This window comes from Magnolia sinica, chromosome 1, assembly GCF_029962835.1.
Source record: "Magnolia sinica isolate HGM2019 chromosome 1, MsV1, whole genome shotgun sequence".
Taxonomy (NCBI): Eukaryota; Viridiplantae; Streptophyta; class Magnoliopsida; order Magnoliales; family Magnoliaceae; genus Magnolia; species Magnolia sinica.
Window position 1 is genome coordinate 10,969,843 of NC_080573.1, and position 27,724 is coordinate 10,997,566.

A 27,724-nucleotide genomic window follows, 5' to 3' on the forward strand; every position below is an offset into this window, starting at 1 on the left:
TCAAGAGCATTAAAAAAACAAGTACAAATAATAAGTTTCCTTTGTATAGGGACCTAAACGATGTGTTGCCTAATAGAAGTGATGCAATTATATTAAAAATCAGGTCATATAATTTATAGATCATGGAAACCAAGCATGAAAGTTGAAAATTAGTGGACAAAATTGAAAATCAGATTTCCCCCCAAAAATTTCAAACTTGAAAATCAGAGGTCAAAACTCACGATTGAGCATGTAAAACATGTGAAATCATAAATAACTATTTTTTTATACACGCACACATACCCCACACATTCACGCCGTAGTGGAATTTCACCACCTATGGGTACTCGAGCCCTTGACCAGGTGTTGAAACTCCTAAGAGTCTACCACCCTAGCAAGAGTAAGGACCCATATATAACTAATTTCATTCTACTGATTCTACATGGTTCAAAGAATATAAATATGAAAAGAAAGTGATCTTAAGCTCAGTTTTCATGTCACCCACATGCAATATTGATATCATTGACCGATACTATCAATGCTAGAATCACTGCCCTATCAAGATGAAGGAACATTCCAAAAATCATGTTGATCTGAAACTGAGGCGGGCCAAACCTACGTTAAGCAGTTTCAATTTATATATCATTTCAAAAACCACATTCCATGCAAAAGCTTGTAAATGTTGGGAGGTATTGGCCCCTTCCGCCAGGAAACATTTGCCATCTCTAGAGCCTCCCTTATATCAGATGATTTTGCCCCTTCCAATGAAGTCCCAATATCTACAGAAATCCTGTGGTTAACAGCACTTGAGGGGCCGGTTTGGATGCAGCTACAACGAAAGGGATTTTCCCACGAGCAATTGCGTATTGACTTTTTCTAAAACCAATCTGATTGGTTTTCAATGAGTGGCCTTTTTTAGTGCCTATTTCAACTGGTGAGGGATCAAAACGGGTTGCAGAAGTGCATCCAAATGCATGACATGAAATGGGGCTCAGTTCAATATCGTGTATTTTCAGAGCCAAACAGCATTTGATAAAAACCCCAATCAACTACTCTGCTTGTGCTTCTCCAAATGGTGTTTCACAGTTCCCGATACCCACTAGTATTAGGTTTGGATGCTTCCATTTTCAGAAATCGAAAGAGGAATTCCCACAAATAAAGCAGGTTACAAAAGAAGATTTTTAAAATAAAATAAAATAAACACTTTCTGCTCATAAGGAACTATTACTATATACAGATGTAGCCCGACGCTGTTTGATGGCCTCAGCCATGTCGATCTTCGCACAGGAGAATTACACAATGCTACACCAGCAAGCAAGCCAAACCAAGTCTCTTTCCACCTCATTCCGATGTGCCCCGATAGCCACAACAGCAGAAATAGGTCTCCGTGTCAACATGGGCCCACCACCAGACTCCGGGAAATTATCATGAATGGTCTTCTGGTGGTACAGGTGCAAGTTCATCCTCTGGGTCAAAAAGACAACCCCTGATAGAAGGCTGTCGGCTTCCTAGCTTCAAAAAAAATCTGTCCATCCGCAAATAGTGGGTCTGCTGCTTATTTGGCAGCATACCAGTTTTGTTCACACTTGGCACTGACGGCTAAATCGACCTTGAGGAAATTGGTGCCGTAGAAGGGTTTGGACATGCACTCGACGACAATTGCCTTGGCTATCTCTGATGACTCTGTGGGCCCTTCCAATATGACTTCATCATGCACCTGCTTCCACAACAATGTCATTTCCTACACTCTTCTTTCTACATCTCATGTAATAGCAAAAAGAAAATAAAATTTAAGTCTCTTTTGAGTCATGAAAGATGCATATTCAATATGATGTGAAGATCAGTATCATCTGTAGAAAAAAACTAATTATAAGAGTAACAATAATTTTATTGAAAGAAAGAGAGTCGTTAGAGAGGAAGATGAGAGAATAAGCCTTCGCCAATCCAGTTCTATAGTTCCATAATTTGAAAGATAAGTGTCTTGCTGGAATCTCCAAATCTCAGTTCTACATTCCATAATTTGAAAGAAAACAAGTGTTTTGCTGGAATCTCATTCAAATTCCAGTCATGAAATCTCAGATCTGTGCAGGACGCAATATATTGGGGAGTTTTGGTCACCACAGTTCCTAGGATCAAACAGGCTACAGGAGAAATGGGATGGCTACTTGCAAGAGTTGGATCCACACATAGCAATGTGCGGGCAAAACATCCTGGCCATTCATCAGATTCAGGCAGGCCCTGCCATTTCCTGAAAACAAGGCCAGTCCAGCCACCAAGTAAGCTACATGCATAACCAAAAAAAAAGGGGGGGGACAGTTGAAAAAAGCACCAACAATCCACGTTCAGCTAACACATGTAGCCCACCTGATGAACGCCTTGGATCTTGCACCCACATCAACACATATTGGAGATAGTAAGATTGAGAATCCTACTCTCGTGAATAGCATAATCAAGGCTCTAACTAAAATACAATTGTGGGGCTCGGACATCTTTGTAAGACGGCAATGCAATCAGAGATGACAACACATGCATTTCTTGGCATTTAAAAGAATCGGAGCTGTTTTGTGTATTAATCAGATGACTAATAGCTAATGATCTCTCATTTGATTTTGGAATGAAAAAGTAAAAATAAATAAATTTGGAATCAGATTTAACTCTACCTGCAAGAGCAGCCTCCATCCAAGCTCCTTCAAACGAGCATTCCTGGATATCTCGAGCATGGCACACATAGCAACATCTGCCGCGCTACCCTGTTGAATTTGCAAAAGTCAGAGACTCAAAAGAACAAGTACTCAAATCAGTAAAAGCAATTTTGCAAAAAGGACTATAGCTAAATGGACACATGCAGGTGTAAGAAGTTGTTAATGTCAGAAAGCAGAAGCAAATTGCAAGACCTTAAGAACAAAATGAAGAGTTGGGTAAGTCTTAGGTTCCTCCTTTTTGCAAGTATGAAAGAGTTAAAATTCCACTCTTAATTCCTTAGTGTACGCCCGGGTTCTCCCAAATTTATGCAGCGAATGGAATGCGCACCCCCAAAATTCCTTATTTCACTTGAGATTTGGGACTGGTAAATTGGAAATGAAAACCCATCCATATGGGTTTCCATTCCCCGATCAGTTACATAAGTGAGATTGATTGGTTCAGCTGAAAAGTGAAACCAACCCTGAATTTGGGATACGTCCAAACAGGTCCATCACTACCGAAATGTAATTTCATGTCAAAAAATAAATAAGAAAAGGTGCTTTTTTTCTTCTTTTTTTTCCCAGGTTGCCAGAAGGCTTTAACAGTCATTAAGCCATCCAAAGGATCCCATATCATACAGCTACATTAATTTATGTTTCTTCAAAAGACTGGAAGGTGCAAAGAGAGAAGCAAAGCATTCAGTACTGAGTGTGGAGGAAAGGACCTGCACTGGGGTGTTAATAGCGGCTCGTTCAATGTGGCCCCTGTGAGAGTTACTAGCATGAGCCAGCGAAGGAAAACGGCGGGTCCGGCCTAGCAGTGTATAGACACACTGCTTTGTGTGCGCTTCCTTCTTGCGCTCTTGTTGCCAGCTTAGAACTTCCCTCCTTTCTTTATACCAGAGGTTTACTGTTTCCCTAGCTTCTTTTACAGAAACCTGAGGACGAAAATGGCAACTCAACGAGTTCAATTTGCATTGTGACTCCCGACAGAATTTGCATTAAATTGAGACAATATGCATGACATGCCAAGGGAAGAAAGAAGACTTACGACCTGTTTGGATTGCAAATTAAATCATAATGATGATATTTTTACTTACATTACTTCAATGCCAAATCATAGAGAAAAATCCATTGATGTGCACGTCTGTATAGGAGATTTTCACTGCAATATAATGTAAAATTATAATGATTACAAATTCCTTTTACCAGCCTCCTATCAATGTTGTCAAATCGCATATGCCATTGCATGCGATCGCACAATCGCATATGCCATGGCATTTTTTTTTATAAAATAATAAAAAATATAAAAATGAAAAAAAAAAATTAAAAATGAAAAAAATCTTAAAAAATAGGAAAAACTTGCCTAATTAGTACACATGATTGGATTGAGTTATTTTACTTATTTCATTATAGTTTGAGTGTTTCATTAAGTTATATATTTAATTACTTATATTATATTATATAAATTTTAACAAAACAATCAAGCTACATTAAAAGAAAACTAATTATTATAAACTTCGAGCAAAGAAATTTTACTGATAAATGGATAACTTGAAACAACTTACAAGTTATAACTTACAGCTTAATTTACAAAAAGTAAGCACAACTTATAAAATACAAAAAATAAACATACTTGAAGTAATTGTAGAGAGATTAGAGTAAGAGAGAGAGTAATAGATTTAGAGCTTTGGAGTAGAGAATAGTGAAAATGGAGGGGATATGAGTGCCTATTTATAGGCAAAAGTTCTCCAAATTGAAAAAATAAAAAATAAAAAAATTGCCTCCACTCTGATTATTAGGAACTATGCGATCACATATGCAGTATGTGATCGCCTACTCACATATGCGATGGCATATTTATTGCATATAAAAGTATGCCATGGCATACTTGCCAGGATCGCATATGCCATCATGGCATATGCGATTCGATCCACAGTATGCGCATATGCGATCACATATGCGCATATGCGATCGCATTTGACAACAATGCCTCCTATTACATCTACATTTGACCGTTGAATTACATATTTAAGCAAACGTCATAAAATCATAATGATGGCGCCTTTACAGTACATCTATGTAATTCGCAATCTAAACAGGCCGTTATGGTTTTCAGAAAATGAACATTCATGACTTCTATTGGGATTGAAAACAATAATTTTGCGCATGGGATGAAAAGAAAATGTCAAATGGTACCAGTTCAATCAGCATTGATTCCATAGAACAACAGTATTTTAAGGGGCCCGTAATGCGCACAAGAGAAGCTATAATATTTCTTTACTTTATCACGCTGAAACACAATCATAGGGCACATACAATTGCAACACACCAGGCCCCAGTTAAATGTGGAACATTGGTTGTCATTTTCCAGTTTCATTGGATGGCTATAGGGACATGTTAGGATATGGCCTATCCCATGATGGACCCACCAGATCAACAGCTTCTAAAGCAGAAACGTGGGCCCCACCTGTATCATAACTGGGTGAAATAAAACTTGCTTTTGCTTTCTTTTGACCGAGCATCATATAGTAACTCAGAAGAAAAATGTCTTCCCTAGTAGTGCACTCAGAGATTTTAGAGGTCAGCAAAAGAATCTGCAAACAGAAGTTAAAAACAAAAAAAAACAAAACAGGAAACTGCGCTATTAACTAATTGCGTTGACAAACAGTTGATGACCTGAAAGTGGCTACGCTGCATCAAACCAGCATTCATTTTCAGGACAAAAATCACAATCAGAAATGCAAGGTAAAAAAGACATATATAAAACAAGCCAAATCTGGCCACAGGCAGCCACATGTTCATCTACCCCCATCAAAACAATTAATAGCAGTATGCATACCTTCCAATCACGGGCCAGCCCAACAGGAGTTTTCCCATATGCAATGGAGAAGTTGAGCATTTTTGCTTTTCTTCTCTCAGAAGCAAACGCATCCTGAAATAAGAATGCAAATATATATAAAAAGAAAAGAAAAAAGAAAAGAAAAAAATCATTATCAAGAAACAGAAGTCATGCAGCATAATCCATTTAAAATATGTTCACGAATATTTTCAAACTTTACAGGCGTGTCTAGATGGACTGGAATTCAGTTGCAACAATTACTAAAGTGCAAAAACTATATTATAATTTCTTTACTTGTGAGGGTATAGTGGGTTCCAGATTGCAACTTTCTTACTCGAAGTTGGACTCAAGTGGCCTCTAACTAGTAACTACAATTTCAAAGCAACTTCTCATTATGAATACCTGGAAAAATCAACTTATGCCATTTCCACTTGATTATACCATATGTTTGTGAATACAAACATAGTTTTAGGGTAGCAATGGGCCAGGGTTTGCGCCCCTAAAATTGGACCATGGCCGCACCCAAGCTTGAAATCTAGGCCCAGTCTTCTGCCCGCTCCAATCACCAAGTGGGCCACAATTAGAAAAAACGATTGGATGGTTAAAGACACTTGTGTGTGGCAATGTTTTCCGTATCATTATCATGTAATGCATTGCACCCTTGGAATATGTATACATATCAGTTATCGCATGGGATATATCGGTTTGATCGTGCAATGTATTGCATGGGATATATCAGAGCTACTTCCTCATTACGAATACCTGGAAAAATCATTAACTTTTGTCATTTCCACTTGAATGTACCATATGTTTGCAGGTCTGCTCGCTTGTGAATACAAACATAGCTTTAGGGTGGCAATGGGCCAGGTGGCTCAGCTCTGTAGGGCCAAGGTTTGAGACCCTAAAATTGGCTCATGGCCAGGCCTGGACTTGAAATCTAGGCCCGGTCCAATCACCGAGTGGGCCACAATTAGACAAAAAGAATGGATGGTTAAAGACACTTGTGTGTGGTTCCCATCCACCATACATAGGCAGTTTAAAGAAAATCCAAACCATTTACATGATGGGACCCATAGATGGAGAATACCAAAACTAAAAGGAAAAAAAAAAAGATAAAAGAAGATTGGATATATTCCAAACCTTTGATCATTTAAAACTTTTCCTTAAGGGATAGCCCTCACTTCGCCTAGCTTTGTAGGGCCAAGGCTTAGGGGACTAGGGCCTAGTTTGGCCCATTGTCCCCATTACATAGCTTACATCCCCATCACCATTACCATCTAAGCCTCATCCCAATTACCCACACGAATCTTGTTCTGCCATCAGATTCGTAATGAAGATTATGGCATAAGTTTGCCAACCTGTTGCAACCCTCTATCCGTGCTTGGGAGTGGCAATGAGAGCACCAAACTCCCACAGTCGCAATGTAATAGAATATTGCATAGGTTGATTACTATCAAACACCATCTAATAGTCTATCACATAGTTTGATTATAATCAACAAGTTCCTATGTAGCTTCATCTACTTTTCTCGAGTTCGTGTTTCTTTCATCTACAATTGGAGGACCAAAAAGAAAAGTCACACAAGCCTCTGTACAGGGGTGGTTTGGACCAAAGTTAGCCAACTGAACATCATGAACCCATACTGACTCCATGGTTGGAACTTTCAAATTACAAGCTTGGAATATAAACATTAAATATAAAAAGACAGGCTGACTCAGTGGTTGCAACTACCAAATTGCAAAACTTGGAATATAAGCATCAAATATAAAAAGACATCTAAGAAAATGACTAATTCCTCCAAAAAAGAAACATCAGGACAGGTTAGAAAAACAACATGCACGCATGCCATGTCTCTAATCTACAGCACCACGCCTGCTTCAAGCAATTAATAATATCATCTTTTGAAACACAGCAATTTAATAATACTATCAGGGCTAGAATAATACATTTCTCTCCAATTCTTGAAGCATTATTCATCCCCCAAAAAAAAAAAAAAGCTTGGAATATAAGCATCAAATATAAAAAGACATCTAAGAAAATGACTAATTCCTCCAAAAAAGAAACATCAGGGCGGCTTAGAAAACCAACATGCACACATGCCATGTCTCTAATCTGCAGCACCATGCATGCTTCAAGCAAGTAATAATATCATCTTTTGAAACAGAACAATTTAATAATACTATCAGGGCTAGAATAATACATTTGTCTCCAATTCTCGTACCGCTATTCATGACTGTCTTATTTTTCATATTAACTGTGTATTCCTAGTAAAATTCCCCCTCTCCCCACCCACCCCCCCGGCACACACAAAAGATAAGTGAAATGAGATACTTTCTGTATTACCTTTAATAGAGGAACTGGAGGTTTGTCTTCCCCAGGTTGAGGGTACCATTCAAGCAACACCCTCTTTTCCTCTACAGCCTCGCGAATGTGTGGGTACATATTCATTGCCGTCCTTGAATGGAAATCCCCACCAGCCTTGAAGGCATTCAACATGCTCTTACAATTTGCAAGATGCGCAAGGATCCGAAGCTCCAGCTATACGATAAAGTTTATTTCCATAATCAGATCAAATTAATACAAAAAATCCAAATATATTTTTGCTAGAATTCTACTTCTCATGGAAAATAAATGGGTGGATGAGCTATAACCTGTCCATAATCAGCCACAATGAGAGAGTTTCCTGGTGCAGCTATAAATGCCTGCCGGATTTTGTATCGGTCCTTCTCTAAAGCTGGCTGATTCTGATTGAAGGAAGCAAGGGAATGTCAACAATCTTGCAATGTTTTGAACAAAAATAAAGCCGTTAAATATTGGCAAACAAATCCTTTTGAGGTAAGAAAGAAACTGTCTGGCAAATTTATAACGTTCTGACACACATGCATGCACGCACGCACGCACGCGCACACGCACACACACGAGAAATGCTCTCACGCAACTAGTTGTACGTCCAACTAGTTGGCATGTGGGGGTTATCATGGTGTTTGTATGACAACTCGTCCGTCTAGCAAGGTTGTCCCACCATAAAAAATAGGATGCCCCAAAAAATCAGGACGATCCAACCATGAAAATGGGATGTTCCACATGAATGTGAAATTTTTAGGTGTTGTTTGATGGTTTTCTATAGTGTACATGTACCCCACCTAATAGTCGGATCAACCTGATTTTTGGAGCATCTCATTTTCATGATGAGATAATCTTAATGGAGGGGCAAGATGTTGTACAAACACCATGGTGGGCCCCACACTCCAACTAGTTGGACGTACAATTAGTTGCGTTTGAGCATCTTCCCTTTCTTTGAGAGGTAACAACAAATTTATTAGAAAACCAACAACAAGCGGGAAAAGAATACAAACTAGAAAAACAATCAACACTCCCAAGGGGAGGAAGGAAGAGCCCCATGGGCCACTTTGACAAAGGGAACCCAATCCTTAACAAAACCTTCAACTATACAAATCACGGCCTCCAAAGTAGACTTCCCATTTCTAAAACATCGCTCATTCCGCTCTTTCCAAACCGCCCAAAAAATCGCCAAGAAAAGGAGCCTCCAAACAACCTTCCTGGCTTTCCCAATACTGCCCCCATGCCAAGACCAAAGAAGGGCCTCTACTGAACTCGGCATCACCCGGTCCATGTGAAGCACATCTAAGAAATAATTCCACACCTTCTGAACAAAGGGGCAATGAATGAAGAGATGGTCAATCAATCCCGCGTCCTCCTTACACATCAAACAAATGTTAGGGAGAATAAGTGATCTCCGTTGAAGGTTATCTATGGTCAGAACTCACTTTTTACCCACCAACCAAACGAAATCCACAACTTGAGGAGGGGTGCCATAAAACCAATGATGAAACAAATGCGATAGAGTGGCAAAGATGGTCAAGCAAGATAGAAGATTAAACATCAACCGAACTAAGAATTTCCCAAATTCCCGGATGGATGATCTTTCTAGATCATAAAATCCTCTTCCCAAGGCGAGGGGTTAACACATTTGAGGAAACCGAGCAGCTCAATAAGCTCAAGGATTTCAGCATAAGCTCAAGGATTTCAGCATAGAGAAGACTTCTCTGGCATGGGGGACCTCAAACAATAGAGTCGTCATGAAAAGAATAACACTGGGAGACCAAAATGGAGCGATCCATCCGAAGTAAAAGATGCCAGCCTAGGGAAAGATTCTTGTAGCGGTCTATCCCCACACCAGACATCCGACCAAAAAATGTATGCAAAAACAATTTCCTAAAGCGAAAACAATCCCTCTGCGAACAAGCTGCCCAGTCGAGGCAATCGCTTTCCATATGATGGAAGCACGACAGAGGGAGGTGCTCTTAACAAACTAATCACCTTCACAAGTTCCATATTTGCTAGCAATTATCTCTCTCTAGAGCCTACTCTGCTTGTTGTCGAATCGCCAAATCCATTTCCCAAGCAAAGTTGTATTCATAAGGTTTAAACTTTTTATACCCGCACCCCCTTCGGCTATCGGTTTAGAAACCTCCCCCCACGAAAGGAGGTGAAACTTGTTGCTTTTGTTCACTCCTTTCCAAAAAAAAGTCTCTATTGAGTTTCTCCAACCTGTCAATAACCAATGGCGAGCACTTGAAAAGAGACATGAAATACACTGGCAAGTTTGAGAAGGCCGATTTGATGAGGGTTAACCTTCATCCCAAAGACAAATGTCAGCATTTCCAAGATGTCAATTTCCTTTCAATTCTCTCTATTACCTTGTCACAAAGATGTTCTGCAGGCTTTCCGATGCACAAAGGTAAACTGATATATGTGGAAGGGAACTGTGACGCCCTGTCACTGTGGTCACATGTGGGCAAGCACACGTGGGCGGGCACATATGTGGGCGGGCCCCAAGATGGCTGGCAGGCTACTGTGCACACAGTGAAGGTGAAACTTTGTCTCACATCGGAAGTGTCATTTGAAGTTATGGTGGTTATATGTGGAGTTGCCACCCTATACTGTATGAGGCCTTTTGGGGGCAACCCCAAGAACAAAACCGTGCGGGCTGTGCCCAAAGCGGACAATATCATACAGTGTGGGCGTAGGCTGTTACAGGAATGCTCCAGTCTCACACTCAAAAATCTTAGCAAATAGGTCCAAATCTCAAGGAGAAACATAGATTCTTTAAAGTTCGGTCTTGTGACTTGTCCACATTAATCTTGAGGCCGGAGATTGCCTCGAAGAAAATCGAGATTTTACGAAGATTGTCAACAGAAATAGCATCTGCATCACAGAACAAAAGAGCCTCATTCGCATATTGGAGATGACTGACATGCAACCCACCTTTGGACATAGAAAAGCATCTAAAAAGACCATTGTCAACACCTTTTGAGAGCATCCTGCTGAAAGGCTCTCCAATCACGACAAATAAATACAACGAGAGAGGATCCCCTTGTCTTAGGCCCCTAGACACCTAAAAAAATCATTTTGGTGAACCATTAACAAGGATAGAGAAGGAGGCAGTTTGCACATAAGAATGCATCCCACCCCTCCACTTTTAACCACAACCCACTCGGTCCAGCTTATAATCCAAAAATTCCCCATCGACGTGATCATAGGCCTTCTCTAGAATCTGATGACCTAGCACAAAGGCCCCCTTGAACCTAACAGCGGGGATCTTTGCCATAATCTTGTAAGGGCCTCCAATTAAATTTATTGGACGAAAATCTTTCATCTCATCGGCTCCTCGAAGCTTCAAAATAAGGACTATAAAGGATGGCCCAAGCTCCACCAATAGCCTACCCCGGTCATAGAATTCCGAGACATAATCCATAACATCCTTCTAAACGGTATGCCAAAAAAACTGATAAAATGCAATCGGGAAACCATCAAGACCAGGGGCTTTTTCCCCACACATCGAATTGATAGCAGCTTTCACTTCGTCTACTATGGAAAAAGGAGATTCCAAAGTTTTTGCGTCCATTTCTGAGAACTTATCGAACAACAAATTGTTCAATCGAGGCATGTTCCAAGTATCGGCAGAAAGCAAGGACATATAGAATCTGATAATGGAGTCGCAAATCTTTCCTTTGTCCAAAATCCTCTCCCCATCGACGTTCAAGTTGCTAATATGGTTACACCTAGCTCTAGCACTCACAATACTATGAAAGAAGCGAGTATTCTTGTCTCCTTCTTTGAGCCAATCTGCCCTCGATCTTTGCCACCATCTAATTTCCTCCTCCTTTGCTCAATTGGAATATTTAATCAGAAAGGCAGCCCTTTTGTCCCTATCCTCTCTCAGTACCTTCTTTTAAGAGGTCAAGAAGTGGATTTCCTTGGCCATATTATCGAACTTAGTTTCAGGGGCTCCCAAGACCTCCTTTTTCCAGACTTTGATTTTTTTTCTTTCCACAACTTGAGTTTTTTGCTTAACTGGAATCCTGCATAGCCTTCAACCTCTAGCTCTTTCCACCAGTAAGCAACCATCTCCTTGAAGCCTACTATTTCCAACCAAGACAACTCAAACCTAAAAGGTTTAAGGCCCCAGTTATCTGAAGTTACCTCCAGCGAGATAAGACCGTGATTGGAAGTAAGCCCCGACAACCTACACCGGCAAACCAGCAGAAAATTATAAATCCAATCGGGAGAAAGTAAAAACCTGTCCCAACGAGATAAAATTGTATTCTGCCTACCATTTGAGCAGGTGAATTTAGCACCTTCCAATGGCAGATCCACCAGATCATGTCTGGCCACCCAATCAGAAAACTTTTTTCATACTGCTAGTGATTTGTCCTCCATTAGACTTCTCGTGAAGGAATCAAACAACATTGTAGTCACCTCCCACACACCACGGCGAATCCCATTTCTGTCTTGTAGAGTTCAATTCTTCCCAGAACAGCTCTCCGTCAGTGTCGGAACATGGGCCATATACAGCCGTAAAGACCCACTGGAATGCAGATGAAACCCCCTTCAGCAGAACAGATAAAGAAAAAGACCCTTTACAGACGTTGAGCTTTTTCCAAATATCTGTGTCCATCTTTCCTTCATATAATATTATACAAGTGCATGAAGGATGGAAGGGAGGAGATGTTACATAAGAAGAAAATGTGACCGATGAGATTTACAACAGCGCAACCAGGTAGGCACAAGGAGAACACGCTTCCAAAACCATTAGAAAAATGATTCCGTTTAATATTATGAGCTTCCTTCTTTTGAAAAATGGAAATTTGTGAAGTGTATAAGCTCTTTCATTTCTAGCAATGAATTATTGTATAGTCTTGGGCCAAAAGTCTGTACAATGCACTCCAGTTTCCATTTTGCACAAGTGGGGTGATGCAGCAAGCAAGAAATTGAACCAAACAAAAGTTGAATACATACATCCAAGTCAAAAAATGGGACTGTGAAACACTTAAACAACCTACTAGTAAAGAAATACCAACAAAAAAAAGTGCAAGAAGAATTGCGCTTCTAGAACCAGAACTGAGAAACCCTAAGCAAACTTATACTCAATCAAAAAATACTCAACATATCATGCTTAGTCCATATGTATGGCTACTGTATGAATAAGAGAAAAACTTTGATACTCTGCCAGAGTGTGAGGGATGATATGAAGGCACTTAGAAATCGCTAAGAAAATGCACACCTGGCATACAAGTGGTCAAATTAATCTGTCCAAACTACAGTACTCAGTGCAGATGTATCATGAACAAAAAACTAATCTATCTTATTTGACTATCTCACTATCAGATTGGTGAAATTTTATTGGAACGTTAAAAATGAAAAATATCCAATAGTCTTACTTCCACAATCAAGTGTCCGCGAATCAGAGGTTAATATTGTTTAACCGACCTGATCTTAGGATTATGACTTGGCGAGAGTGGGCTGCACAATATAATTGGTGTTATTTGAATTGATATATGGCATGTGAAAATTTCAGAGTGCCTGCATGTCAAGCGTCATACACAGCCTGAGTATCATACAAACTCATACAAGAAACCCAAGAGGAAATACTCTAACCTATTGGTCGACATACATACTTCTCAAATTTGCAAAAAAAAAAAAAAAAAAAAAAAAAAGAACAACAAGGGAAGAAGGTTAAACAACAAAAACAAATAAAAGAGTCCAAATACCACTCAAAGACCAATTATAGAAGCACATGGCCCTAGGGATGTATTGTTTGTTCAAAAGCCTGCTTTCACTCATAATGTTTGTACATAACCATAAAATTCTGATCAATCACTGCCTTTGGTCATCCAATTGGATTTGTAGGCCCCACTCTAGTCAGATGACTTATTTTGGTCTGATTTTCCACCGGCCAGTTGTGACCTGTAGGGCCCATCTTAGGACCCCCTTTTGATGGATGGGTGGCTTGTATGCGTCATGGGGCCTGTGTTTCAGTTACCCAAGATGTTGATTTGATGGGTCCCAATGTGGACGGTCTATAATATTACCCAGATTGGAAGATCATATCCATTGGATCTCTAGCTTGCCTTGGCTGAATGTGGATTGGGGCTGTACTTATTTTCTCAACAGCATGTGCTGGACACACATTGGAGGGTTAGGATTTTCCCACATGGGGGTTTTTGGTGCATGGGCCATTGCAAAGTGGATCCAGGCATACCAATAGTTTGGACCACTAAACCAAGGGATCCCACTTGCACAGAGTGAAAACCTAACCGTACTGTAATACCCGAGCTTACCGTAAACCTCTCTCCTAGATGAAGAGTGCTACAAGAAAATAAAACAAGGTACAAGTTGCAGGGAAGTCCATCAATGAATCCTTCTTCTTCTTCTTCTTCTTTTTTTTTTTTTTTGAGAGAGAGAGAGAGATGCATCAATGAATCCATGTGTAGTGCTATTTAGAAGAAATATGGACCTTTTTTTGTCATAGGTAAGTTGGGATTGAACCCACAACCTCAAGGTTACAACAAATGGTCACCTAGACCTCAAATCAAACAACCAAATGGTTTGCCAACAATAAATAAAAAAATATCAGTCATAAAATAATCAATAATGTTATTCCTTACACCCTGACACAATTGTCCAATTCAAAAGGCACGAACTAGAGAAATAAGGCACAAACCTGCAAACTTGGTCTTCTAGCCGACAGCCGTCCAGTCTCAGTATTGATATTTAAAGAACAATGAACACGCCCATTCGTACCAGAAATGTGACTTCCCTGTGGCCACAAGAAATCAACATCATCAGGAGCCACCTCTTAAATGTAAAGCTGAAAACTTCTTCTTTTGAAAAATAAAGCTGAAAGCATCCTCGCAAAATAGAATTAAGAAATCTAAAGAGAAAAGGAATACTAGAATAACATAGCCATGTAAAAATCAAAATACGTTCGTTGCATTTCGAAGACTAATTGCTGTCAACTAGGCCTTATATCAGGATCTGGAGTAAGAGGAAATATAAAGGCTACCGCTATGTACCAGAAACAGCCGTCACGATGAATACTTAAAAGACTGAAACAATAGCAGAAAGAAGTGCCCAAAATGTCCATTCTATTCGCTTTTTTAATGGCTGATATAATATTTTCCATTATGTAGTGAGTAGTGACCATTATTTTGGGTGTGTTTGGTTTGCACCAAATATAAGAAATTTCATGATATTCAATGATTAATCAGTTTAATTTGGTGCAGAATTTCATGACATTTGGTGCAACCAAACAGACCCTGAAATGACCATTGCTTGGGTAACCCTGTTTGTTTGTCTTACTCCTTTCCTTTTTCTTTCTTTATTTCTTCTTTTACTTATTTATTTTTATGAATGGTCTGAAGTATTATAAAATGTGGAAAGGGACAGAAACAAAGAGAAGCAGAAACAGAAACAACGGAGTTACAATGGAAAAACTTTTAAAAAAAAACAAAAAACAAACACAGAAGGCCAGACAAACACCAAACAACTGCAGCCCCAAGCCCACTTCCAGGAAAGCACACCCTGCAGAAGACGATCGCTTAGGAAACCATTTAATGGCTGAAAACAGCCGCTAGATAGTGTTACAATGCCACACTTTAGTAACAGCTGTAATGGCATTCTCAAAATCATGAAACATGGCATGCAAAAAAAAAAAAGAAAAGAAAGAAAGAAAGAAAGAACAAAATAAAAGATGGATGAAGATATGAAAAAGAAACCCCGACAGCAATCGTTTAAAATGTAAAATGGTGCTCACCTGCAAAGGGAGAATGAAGTTCGATATCAAAGAGTCAATGGAGCAGATTTCACATAAAGCGGCAATAGCATGGCAGGCTTCCCTCCCCTCCTTGCCCCCTCCAAATGCAGTGTAAGCTGTTCCATAAGCAGATGTATCAGCATCCTCTTGACTTGCAACAGGGTTTCCTCTCTCTTCATCTTCATCTAATGTTCGTTCAGATGAAATTTCATCACCCTCATCAGCTGATTGGCACCCTTCAACATCATCCATCGAATCATATTCTCCTGAGATCTTGCCAGCAAAGGTTTTTAGAGCAGCACCGCTCATGGAAGGCCACCCAGTAGCTGTATACATATCAGTTTGCATCTCCTCACCAATCTTGTGTAGTTTAATGTTGCAAAATTTTGTAGCAACTTTCTTGCCCTCTTCAATCACCTTATCGACATTAGGCACTTTAAATGTCCTCTCCTCCGGAAGAGTCTCATTTTGGTCCTTACTGTACAAAGCATATAAAAAAGGAATACAAATATATATAGTCAAATGTTATTGATAAATCAATGTCCTACTGAAAGGATAAAATTATCCAATGCTAACATTATGAATCATCATCATCATAGCCTTGTCCCAACCAAGGCATTCAAAAATGGTCACGTAACGGCTGAAATGGATGGTAGGTAATAGTAACAGGTGACCCGTTACGCGATAAGCAGCTGTAACACTGATCTAATATGGGGCCGATACCTTTTTTCCCTTTAAAAGAACTTTGACTACTATAGGGTCGTAATGGTCATACGGATGGCCGTTATGCTGGCTGTAATGGCCATTACAACCCGCAATGCAATGGTCATTCAGCTAGCTGTTACTGTTATCGAATACCTGGGTCCCAACTATTTGGGGCAGGATTCATTCCCATTCCCATGGTAGCCTGGCAAAAGCTCTCCCACAAATCTTATTAACTGCGCTCACATCAGTAAGATGTTGTACCTGTTCACAGTGCCACCAAAGAAAAGCTGGCGCAATTGTGTATCACTCCCTACATTCATGTACTTAGCATCAGGACAATGCTTTGACGCCCACTTCCTAAATCTCTCTGCAGCTATTTGCTGTTCCATAGTCGCTACTTTCTCAATCTCTGATAAATACGCCCGATCAACCAGCATTCCTTCAGATTCCATTTTTACCAAAAGCTCACCAAAAGGGCGCCAATACTCTTCATAGAAGTCATACATGGACCCTCTAGAAACACCATCAAGGACCCAATCCATGCCCATCAGCTTTGCTTTCAAGCTCTCAAAAAGCCTGAGAGTGCTCATTGAATCCAAGGCGGAATAACAGATCCATGGTATCCGATCTCCTCTTTGAAGCTCCTCCACAGCTGCAATAGTGATAAGCTTACCCTCGGTTCCATCTTTCTTGAGCTTTTTCTTGCCAAAGATGGATTTCATCGATATCTTCCCAGCAATCAGTTCGCCTTCATTGTGTGAGTTTGCCCCTGACATGACCTTTGGGTCGCCTGTAAGTGCTTCAAGAGAATACCCACCTTCAGTTCGTCTAGAAGAATCCCAAAGACGAGCTAGATGCATAGTATCCGCATGAAACCCAGAAACCTCAAACCCATAATTCTCTATAATGTGACTATCAAAGCTGTAGTTGTGCCACACCTACAAAAAGGGGCCGAATGGCTTTATCCATTTCATATTTACAACACATGTAGCCATGTGAAAAACAAGCACCTCTAAAAGATGAGAAGAAAAGAATACGTATAAAGCCTTCTAGTTGAGCACTAAAACACAAGCCCCCCTGGGATAAAAAGAATATGTTTTAAGACACTATTATATCAAAAGAGGACAAGAGTCACGAAAAGGTTCTGTCATCAACAAGCACCATAAAAAACACTGTAGCCATGTGAAAAACAAGCACCTCTAAAAGATGAGAAGAAAAGAATACGCATAAAGCCTTCCAGTTGAGCACTAAAACACAAGCCCCCCTAGGATAAAAAGAATATGTCTTAAGACAGTATTATATCAAAAGAGGACAAGAGTCACGAAAAGATTCTGTCATCAACAAGCACCATAAAAAACAGTGTCTCATGACTAATAGCAGAGATCAAGAAGCTGACACATGAAACTTTTACCTTTTTAATGGATGGGTCCTTGAAGAAAGGAGCAAATTCCATCAATAGATCCCGGCCACCATCGAGCACATCAACCCATATGCAATTCTTTCCATTCCCAAAATCCACTTGTGGTCCAGAATATATGCTGAAACATATGATCTCCCCATGACCAACAGGAGTCTCCTGCTTCACATCGATCTTCGCCACCTGTGAATGAATTTGTTATCAGCTTAAATAAGGAAATGACTGAAACTGGTAACTTAATACAATAAGTTCGTGGTACTAGAATAGCTTCATGGAAAATTTAGGCTGCTGTTGGGTGCACAAGAAAATTGAACACTGAGCATGTAGTTTAATCAAGAGGAAATGATGGACACTAATGACAGTTCTTAGCATTCATAACAAGAAGTAAACCATAAATTGCGGTTGTGTTTCTTTCAAGTCTAGAGGTCAACAATGTCAGGCAAGGATCTCAGGCTAGAGGGTAGCAAACAGCCAACCCATCCATAACTTTTATGTTTTTCTTCATTCTAGTTCGATTAGAGGGGGTGGGGGAGAGGCAGAAAGAAAGAAAGAGTCTTCAGCTGCCTTATCGACTTAGGAATGGTGGATTTCTCCCTCGGGTATTCTTATCTGCTTCTATCGTCAACCTTTAAGGCCCATCCCTTCCCAACCCTTCTCTTCAAGTGGCCAAATTGTTCTTCTCCCGCAACCGGGCACCTGGTCTATTGATCTTCCTCATCTCACCTATTGTCCAATCTCCCAATTTGATCATCGATCCCAATGTTTTAAATATCGTCGATATCAGCCGAAATATCCCACGATATTTCTTGTATCCCACCTGTGCGATACGAAATGCACAGGTAGTTCTGATATATCCCATATATTCGATCCAGTGAGCATTTTTTATTTTCAATCCATGTTTTTGTTCTAAATCACATTAAACCAGTGTCAAATGGTAACAAATTTATGATTCTTCATGTTTTCCATGAAAAATTATGGATTTGGAACTTCGATTTTGAGATTTGGGGGAGATGGGTCAAGTTGCGGAAAAAATGAGAAAATTTGAAATTTCTCAATTTCTTCCAAATCATTTGCAAACTTGCAATCTTTTTTTTCTTTTTTCTTTTTTTGAGAGGTAACAGATACTTTATTAAAAACAAAGAGAAAAACAAAACAGCAGGAAGGAAATCAGCCTGTTGAGGTAGCGAGGCGATCACCCTCCCGAAGAGAACAAATTACAACCATTTAAATTAACAAAAATAGAGGCCCACTCTACAAGATCAAACATGTATGTAACTTGATCTAGTGATTCTTCTTTTGCTTTTGAATGTATTGCTTGTGTTTCCATACATGTCTTCTTAAGTTTATAAATTATATAAATAGACTTTGAATATACTTGCATCAGTTCAATTGGAAAGCGTACATATTAGGACCCTATACAAAGGAAACCCCTATTATGTGCACTTTTTTGGTAATGTTTTGATTTTTAAGTGTGTTGATTTCTTTTTCAACAATCCCTAAAGTTTCATTGAAAAAATCAACCAATTTCCCAATGTTCTCATGTTTTTCAACAACAACAATACATTACACGATACAACCGATATATCCCATGAGATAACCGATATGAATCCATATCCCAAGGGTGCGATACATTACGCGATAATGATATTTAAAACATTGATCGATCCTACGAAACCAACTGATCAGAAGGGGAGATCTTTGAGCGGGACTCCTCCCTCAAGCTGACGAGTTGCATCTTGACACCTTAGATCATAATGAACTTACAAATTTGCAATTTGGAGCTCAGACCCTTGATATGAATGCTCAAAAAAAATAAATGGTTATTTTAACCAATGTTTCAAATATCGACGATATCAACTGATATTTCTCACGATCTCTTGTATTCCACCTATGTGATACGAAATGCATGGGTAGTGACGATATATCCTACATGTTCAATCCGATGAGCATTTTCAATTTCCGATCCTTTTTTTTGTTGAAATTATGTAAAATCAATGTCAAATGGTTACAAATCCATTGGTTCTTCATGTTTTGCATTAAAAATCATGGAGTTGAAGCTCTAATTTCGATATCCATTGGTTCTTCATGTTCTCCATGCTTTTCTCGAAATTTTCCTTCAACCAGCTATCAATTGAGACTAATTTCTAAGTATTTAGGAGTATTTCAATTTCAACACATACATTCTAATTTCAACACATACATTCTAATTTCAAATTTTGAGTGTAGGTGGTCTAATTTGGGAAATTTTGGGGGAAATTCAAAATTTGCCCAATTTATCCCAAATTGCTTGCAATGTTGCACTCCAAACATGAAATCGAGCATGTATGAGGGCTGATCTACTGATTTGTTAAGTCCTTATTAATTTTCGGACAATAAAAATCATTTTCAATTAAAAATTAATAAAAAAATAATAATTTTTTTTTTTGTTTTGAAATTTCCCTTCGACCAACTGTCAATTGAGACTAATTTCAAAGTATTTAGACGATGAAATGATCATCACACTCTAAATGTTATGCATTCAATTTGAATATAGTTGCATTAGTTTAGTCAGACAACGCATAGCTTAGGACCCTATATAAGAAACATACTATGTACATTTCTTTTTTGAGATGTTATGATTTAAAAGTGTATATTAACGTCTTTTTTAACATCCCTGAAGTTTCATTAAAAAGTTCAACAATTTTCCCAACGTTTCCCAAAAGGTGGGATAAATTACCCGATACAAACAACATATCCCATGCGATAACCGATACGTATCTATATCCCAAGGATACGATATGTAACATGATACCGATATTTCGAACATTGATTTCAACTACAATAGATTACTAATTTCAACTCCAATTTGAGAGCATCCAACACACCCACATTGTTTGACTTAGAGTTCATAGTGGGAGGAACTAAAAACATAGTAACACTTGCAGCAGTGCACACAAGAACATGGTGAAGTAGAGCCTAGTGAAGATGTGAGTTCCACTGCTAAGTTGTGCATGGAGAACCAATTCCTTGAAATCTCAACATTCTCCATGCCGGAAAATGTTCCAAACCACCAAATTGAAGAAGGTGAGAAGCGGTCTGGTGAAGATGGGCATGAAAAAAAAAAAAAAAAAGACAAAACATAAAAGAGGGATTATAATGAGAAAGCAACTTCAAGTAGACCATTGTGCAATTAAGTATGAGAAGTTCTAGGTGATTAGTGTGCCAACACAGCACATGTGAGCACGATCCAGGTCTTCCATCAGGTGCAGCCACTGTTAACACGAGCTAGTAGAAGAATTAGGGTGGCCTGCTGGTCAGGTGGGCCACATGTCGTCGTCATCGTAGTGTTGTCTCAACTATTGGGGTGAGGCAAGGTTATACTTTGATGGTTAGAGAGAGAGATGACCCAACGGTCTACAGTCAACATGCAATGCAGTCCACCTGAAGAGGGGGCCATCTCGATATTTGGGCCAGGGGATGTTCACAGTCACCTCGCCTAATGGGTGGCCCAGATCTCAGGCTGTTGGGCAGGATAGCCCCCAGCTGGTGAGTGGAGTGGCCCAGATCTCACACACATGCCATGTTGGCATGTGTACCTACTGCCTAGTGGCTTTTCTCATAAAGTATATAACCAGAAACAAAATATATAACGAACATGCCTCTGTATCACATGCATGAACAAGATGCTTGTATCGCGTTGTTAGCACTTCGACAACTCTTTTTGCAGTTAAGACGTCATCAACTACAAGGACTTCGTTATAGATGCGTGCAAGTTGCTCCCGATGTTTATTACGACAAATGCCACTTTCTTTGGGAGTTGTTTCCACAGTGTAGGTATCATTAAAAGCATCAGTAATGGATGATCCACCATCGGATATGCCATCCCTCTCAACCACCCCACCAGGCCTAACTCCTGCAACTTCAGAAGCATCCACCTCACTCTCAACCAACAGTTTCTGTGCCAAAGACCCATTAGAACGGACACCTCTACTAACAATTTCCACTGCTGACAGATCCACTTTCTGAGGGGTGTCCACCATGATGTGTTCATTTGTTCTGGCATGGTAGACAATATTTTTACTGCCTCCAACACCTCCTCTGTTGGAAGGAATCTTTGCATGTGAAGAACGGCAATCATCATTAATCAAGTGGTTCTGTGGTATTGTATTATTGCCACCCTTTGCAGGAAGTTCACAAGGACGAATGTACTGACCGTTACTTAATGATGATGGCCCATTAGGACGGACACCTTTCCCAGCAATTTTCACCTCTGACAAATCCATTTTATGAGGGGTACCCACCATGGTGTATTCTTTTTGTCTAGCATGGTAAACACTATTCATAGCAATGGGGTGTGGCTTATTGCCTCCAACACCTACTCCATTTAAAGGAGATATTACATGTGAAGAATGGACATCATCAGTTATCCAGTGATTCCCCACAATTGCATTATCCCCACCCTTTGGGGGGAAAATCTCTCCATCACTAACACATTTTGGGATTGGCATATGAGATTCCCTTTCCCGGGTTAACTCTCCCATCCCTTGTGGGTCCCCCATACCATAACCAATGTATTGTTGACTAAGTGAATTTTGTGGGGCACCCTTATCAGCAATATTATCAAATCTCAGACTGGACAAGGATGTCGTGGAAAAACCCCCTCTCTCATATGTACTTCCACCTCGTAAACCGTCGAACTCATTCTCCGCTTTAACCACAACATCATCTTGTGGGGTTTCAAATGGCATCCTATCGTTACCAACATTGTGACGAACCTGCTGATTCAATCTTGATTCCTTCACCTTTTTGCTTTCTTCAAGCCATAAACACCTGGAATTGCACTCATAGGTCTCAGATAGACTACTTCTGCATTCTATCCTGTAATCGCTCACCCTACAAGTTGGAATAGCATCCACCCAAGCTACTATCTCTTGATGAAGGATTGCTCCATTTCCATCATCTGCCCTTCTATAAACCACCACTGGCACATATTTTCCCTTGGAAATGGTATTATTCGAAGTGAGAGGAAAGGCGTGACCATTTGGAGAAGGAGAGCTCCTAAGCCCAGAATGCACTTTAAAATTCAAAAGACGAGATGAGCTACAGCAGTAGTCTGCAGCGCCAATCGAATCGATACCACCCTTCATAACGGTCTGCCTGTTCACCATAGCTGAACTGTGCCTCATTCCTGGAGAACCAAAACTCGTGATAGAAGTACAAGGATCATCTGCACTATGGAGAGAGTGGATTTCTTGCCTGTCATTTGAAACACTGCAGAAAATGTTAGGTAATGGAAACAGTCTATAGTACTATTCGTATATTTTTCAGAATCAATAAACAAGAAAATCACACTGATTAAAGGCATGAAAATTTAAACAAATATAAGGGCCATGACTTCAATGCATACAGGGCTCACCGTGAGTTGGGCAACCATTATCTTTCACCACTTAAAGATGGTGGGGGAATCTAGCAGCATTTCAAATGTGCATTTTTGAAAATGAGTGTTTAGGTTCCCACCCACCATTTATGGATGGTAGAAGATATGAGAACACCAATTTCTGGTGAACACTTGGCACACACAATCTTCCCTAAAAATGAACCAAATATTTGGAGGAAAAAGTGGAATGAGAAATAAAATAGGCTGTTCAATTATGCTAGAGATTAGGAACATGAAAGATGCTTTTACTCTGAATGAACAACAACAGTACAAAAATTGCACATTTGGGAAACGTCGTGTCCAAAGGATTAACACGTAAAGTTGAATAACCAAAAGAACAAACAGAAACACAAGAATTTGATGAAAGCATGACAATCTAGAGATATAACATGGGGTTGGAATTTGGTTCCTCCCAATAAATCAGCTAATATGGAGGCATTTACAATAGACATTTGAAATATCCCACCGAAATGCAGCAGTTCATTGCATGATGGATGTAAAAACTAAGTAGACTCCTTTATTAACAAGAAAAAGGTACAAATTCAGATATGGGCAGATAGTTAACCCATATTTGGCAAACACATCAGCAGCATTGCTAGAACTACAAGGGATACTTTAAAATCGAAAGGCTTTAAATTAGTCTACAAGGAATTAGTTAAAACTGTTGACGAAGAAGTATCCCAAAATGATCAATTTTGATGTCTTAGGTCAATAGCTCATGATCGCAGATGACATTGCTCATAAATTAGAGTTGGTTGGATGAAGTGGCAATATGCCTCAGGAGTTTTATGTGATCAATGCATACCAAAGGGGAGATTTTATATGCGAGCTATCAGACCCTCCATGCTTTATTGACAGGTTGTTGACTTGTTGGGCAGTCAACAAACAACATGTCATCACCTCATTGGTTGAGTGTTATGGAAATGACGACTTTGAGATGGATGAGTGGCAAGACTAGTTAGTTAAAATTACAAATGAATGCAATCAATCTAACCTAAGAGTAGCACAAATATGTAATAAGATAAAGGAAAGTAGACTTAGATGGTTTGACCATGTGCAAAGGAAACCAAGAACTACGCTGGTTAGGAGCGAGTTGACCAGGTTGAAGGCTCTAAAGGGGCAAGGGGAAGGCCCAAAAGTGTGCGGAAAAAGGTAATAAGAAGAGATTTGATAACCTGTGGCTTAACTGATGATCCTTGATAGAGTAGAATGGCAAAACAGGATTCGTGAAGCCAACCCTAATTGGTTGGATAAGGCTTAGATAATGATGATGATGATGATCAACAACATTACTGGCCTCACAAAAGACACAACTAAACCAATTCAATAGTTCCACAATAGTGCTAATCTCATCAATAGTTCATGCAGGACATTATGACCCAACGATAATGGATGTGTTCATCAAATCCCCCTCGGAAATGAAGTGAACGGAAACTACTACTACACATGACTTCCAACCAGCCTACAGACTAATTCCTAAGTTGCAACATCTCGCACTACAGGTACCAATCTTGCTCTAGAACAACACTCAACATTCTACAATTGTACCTCTCCGTTGACTCCACCACTTTCAACGCCCAGTTACCGCAACAACAACCCATAACACACCAGCCTACCCTCACGACTTCCATCTATTTCTAGTTTTTGACTTGTTTGGGTTCTAGACACTGCAAGTCTTTAGCAAATGAACATGAACTATATGAGTAGCAAGAAGTGCATGCACTGAATGAGATGCTGTCATGGGGGCAGGCAATCCGGTTCCATGTATAAGATTTGTAACCGTGAGATATGTGGAAACATGGAAGAAGACCCCAATTGGGAGAAGCTATCTTTTCTTATAGTCTGTAAAGGCCACCACCCACCATGGCATTCTCTAACCAGTTGAAATTCCAAAGCCATTTACTGAGTTATTTAATTTATTTATTGGAATTTGCTCACTTTTCATAAAAATCTTCCTAGCCCTAATCCATGTCTAAAGCTTCCACAGTTTGAGAACTATAATAAAATAAAATAAACACAGGATTTAAGGAAATTCGTTAGGGACTCCATTTCATGCTCCCTGCTCCCTTAGGCAACGGCAAAACAAACAAAAAAACTCTTCCACCAAAGATGAAAACATGCAAATTGTTACAGTTTCAAACTCTAAACTTCGAGATGTTTGCTAATCAAATGTGTGACACAGAGGCACTCACACCAACATAACATCCAGGTGAGAAACCTGAGCCAGTCATCAGATGGGGAGTGTCATGCATGCCTTCTGGCCCAAAATCAGTCTGGTTCACTTGTCAGGTGGCCCACAAATGTTAAGGGTGAAAAAAAAAAAAAAAAAGAGGGTTAGAATAAACCCAACAGACCACATTGGATTTATGCATATGGGCCACCACAGCAAAGCTCCAAACTTCAAATGGTCCACAGGTAATTCACTGAATACTCTGTCTAGTGAAAAACCATTCAATACAGCAACCCCTAACAAGCCTCTAAGGGCCCGTTTGGCCGGGTGGATTAGGAGGGATTGAATGGTATTAGGGTGGATGGCATGGATTTCTAGGTAATGATGGTGTTGTCAGTGGATTGTCTGGAGATCCATGGGATTACTATATCCATGGATTGCTATATCCAATCTGTTTGGCGCGCCCGGCCAATCCTGGGATTAAACCTTCTCATCCCTTCCAATCCCTCAAACCAAACACATCCCAGCCAAATTTGAAAGGGTTAGGTTGGATTGGATGGGATTTAAAGGTAATGATGGTGTTGTCAGTGGATTGTCTTAAGATACATGGGATTGGGATCAGATAACCGACTCTGTTTGGCACGCCAGGCCAATACCGGGATTTGAGTTTCAATCCCTTCCAATACCATCCAAGCCCTTCCAATCCGACCGGCCAAACGGGCCCTAATACCTTCCACAGAGCAATATTTTCGGGTTATAACCGAAAATTGCCGCAGCCAACTTGCACATTCCCATTCCATTTCAAAGAAAACCCAACAAAAAGATAGACCAAACGCCAAAAATTGCCACAGCCAATTAGCACATTCCCATTCCACGTCAAAGAAAACCCAACAAAAAGATAGACCAAACTTGCGAATTCCAACCGTCTACTTTTGGGTTCTGTCTGCCTCTACAAACCAAACAATCATCGTCATCATCTAAAAGCCTTATCCCAACTAACTGGGTCAGCTACACGAATCCTGTTCTGCCATTTCACTCTATAATAATTAAACATAAATGACGTAAATGAAAAATGCGTCATGTTGACAAGGAAAAAAAATATCCGTAGCCCCAAAAATCACACACACACACACACACACACACACACACACACACACACATTTCCAACAGAAAACTGCGACCTCACTTGACATAAAGACATGGGGATTTCACAACTTCGATACGACAGAAAACCCATATACAGAAAATCAAGAACAGAGAAACCGCATAAAAAGAACTGTACCTTTGGAAGCCTTTTCCGGGGGCATGGAAAGGAGTAGCAGCAACAGCCGACGAAGAACGTCGGAAAGACGAAGAGAACCAGAGGGAAGGAGTGTAGCAAGGCTTGAAAGGGCCGCCTTGTGTGGAAACCCCCATCGCCATTGCTGCCCCTGCAATTTTCCCCAGCTTACAGCTGCTGCAGCTGCTACAAGTCGCCGTCTTGGAAGAGGAGTGGCAGTTTTGAAAATATGGTGAAGTTCAAGTGGTTTTTATGGGGAGGGAGGATAGAGAGGTGGGGATAGGTGGGGGGGAGGAGGAGCTGAAAGTCTAAAACCCTTGTGGTTTGGAGGGAGAAACAAGGGTCGAGGGAATGAAGGGGTTTTTGTACTGGACGAGATATCGCTGGCATGGACTCTTGTCTCCCGTTTTTTCGCTTTAATTTATAGTTCAGGTTGCTGAAATGCCCTTGCAAGTTCATGAAATATCAGAAATGCCACCCTGGGAGTCTGATGCAGGGGATTTCCGAAATTGGATGCAACTCACTACACGGGTGAACTCCGTGAGGCCCACCATGAGTTATGTGAATTATCCACCCCGTCAATCCATTTTACAGATTATTATTTTAATGTATGATCCCAAAAATAGAAGCATATAACAAGCTCAAGTGGACCACATCACAGGCGATTGTGAATTGAAAACCTGCCACTTAAATATTATTGGGTTTATAAAAGTTTCCAATGAAGCTGATATTTATCTTATCAATATTTATCTTATCTACATCCCTGTAAGGTTTGGGAGGGTTTTAATGGTGGATATCATTATCAATATTGTTTACTTATAGGTCCATTTGAGCTTAGATATGCTTCAATTGAAATGGGATTGCCTATTGGGTTACTTAGTATGCTTTTATCTTATTGAGTAAACTTAGCTAGGCCTACTATAAATGCATGTGGGTGGGCTATCCATGCTGTACGTCCATTTCGCCGGATCATTTTATTGGAATATAATTATGCACCGTTTCAAAGAAACAGCTGGAACAATGACTTCCACAGCTGAAACTTAACTAGGCCCAAAGTGATATTTATTTGTCACCCAACTTATTCAAAAGATTAAAAAGACATGGATGAAAGACAA

General features: G+C 39.9%; 1 protein-coding gene across 3 annotated transcripts; it reads right to left on the reverse strand.

Moving 5' to 3' along the window:
* Positions 1-959: 959 nt before the first annotated feature.
* LOC131239698 (DNA polymerase I B, chloroplastic/mitochondrial) lies at positions 960-27,004 on the reverse strand. 3 transcript variants are annotated; one of them, XM_058237541.1, is made up of 12 exons: positions 26,613-27,001; positions 21,383-22,979; positions 17,739-17,927; positions 16,589-17,265; positions 15,623-16,100; positions 14,531-14,626; positions 8,154-8,246; positions 7,846-8,040; positions 5,503-5,595; positions 3,386-3,598; positions 2,640-2,729; positions 960-1,696 (listed from the first exon to the last, which is right to left on the reverse strand). In XM_058237541.1, the coding sequence occupies exons 1-12, from the start codon at positions 26,750-26,752 to the stop codon at positions 1,535-1,537; spliced, it is 4,023 nt and encodes a 1,340-aa protein (XP_058093524.1). In that variant the 5' UTR covers positions 26,753-27,001; the 3' UTR covers positions 960-1,534. The 3 variants fall into 3 exon arrangements, with proteins under 3 accessions (XP_058093524.1, XP_058093516.1, XP_058093532.1); XM_058237533.1 differs by having other exon boundaries at positions 21,383-22,994; XM_058237549.1 differs by lacking the exons at positions 960-1,696; positions 2,640-2,729 and adding an exon at positions 5,131-5,257 and having other exon boundaries at positions 3,432-3,598; positions 21,383-22,994; positions 26,613-27,004.
* Between the last annotated feature and the right edge of the window lie 720 nt (positions 27,005-27,724).

Excerpts from the sequence above, each read along its gene's own strand:
- LOC131239698 (XM_058237533.1), bottom strand. The coding sequence starts at position 26,752 with ATGGCGATGGGGGTTTCCACACAAGGCGGCCCTTTCAAGCCTTGCTAC. Across the intron at positions 17,266-17,738 it reads AGGACCCATCCATTAAAAAG|GTGTGGCACAACTACAGCTT; the intron begins GTAAAAGTTTCA and ends CCCTTTTTGTAG. Across the intron at positions 2,730-3,385 it reads CTATTAACACCCCAGTGCAG|GGTAGCGCGGCAGATGTTGC; the intron begins GTCCTTTCCTCC and ends CAAATTCAACAG.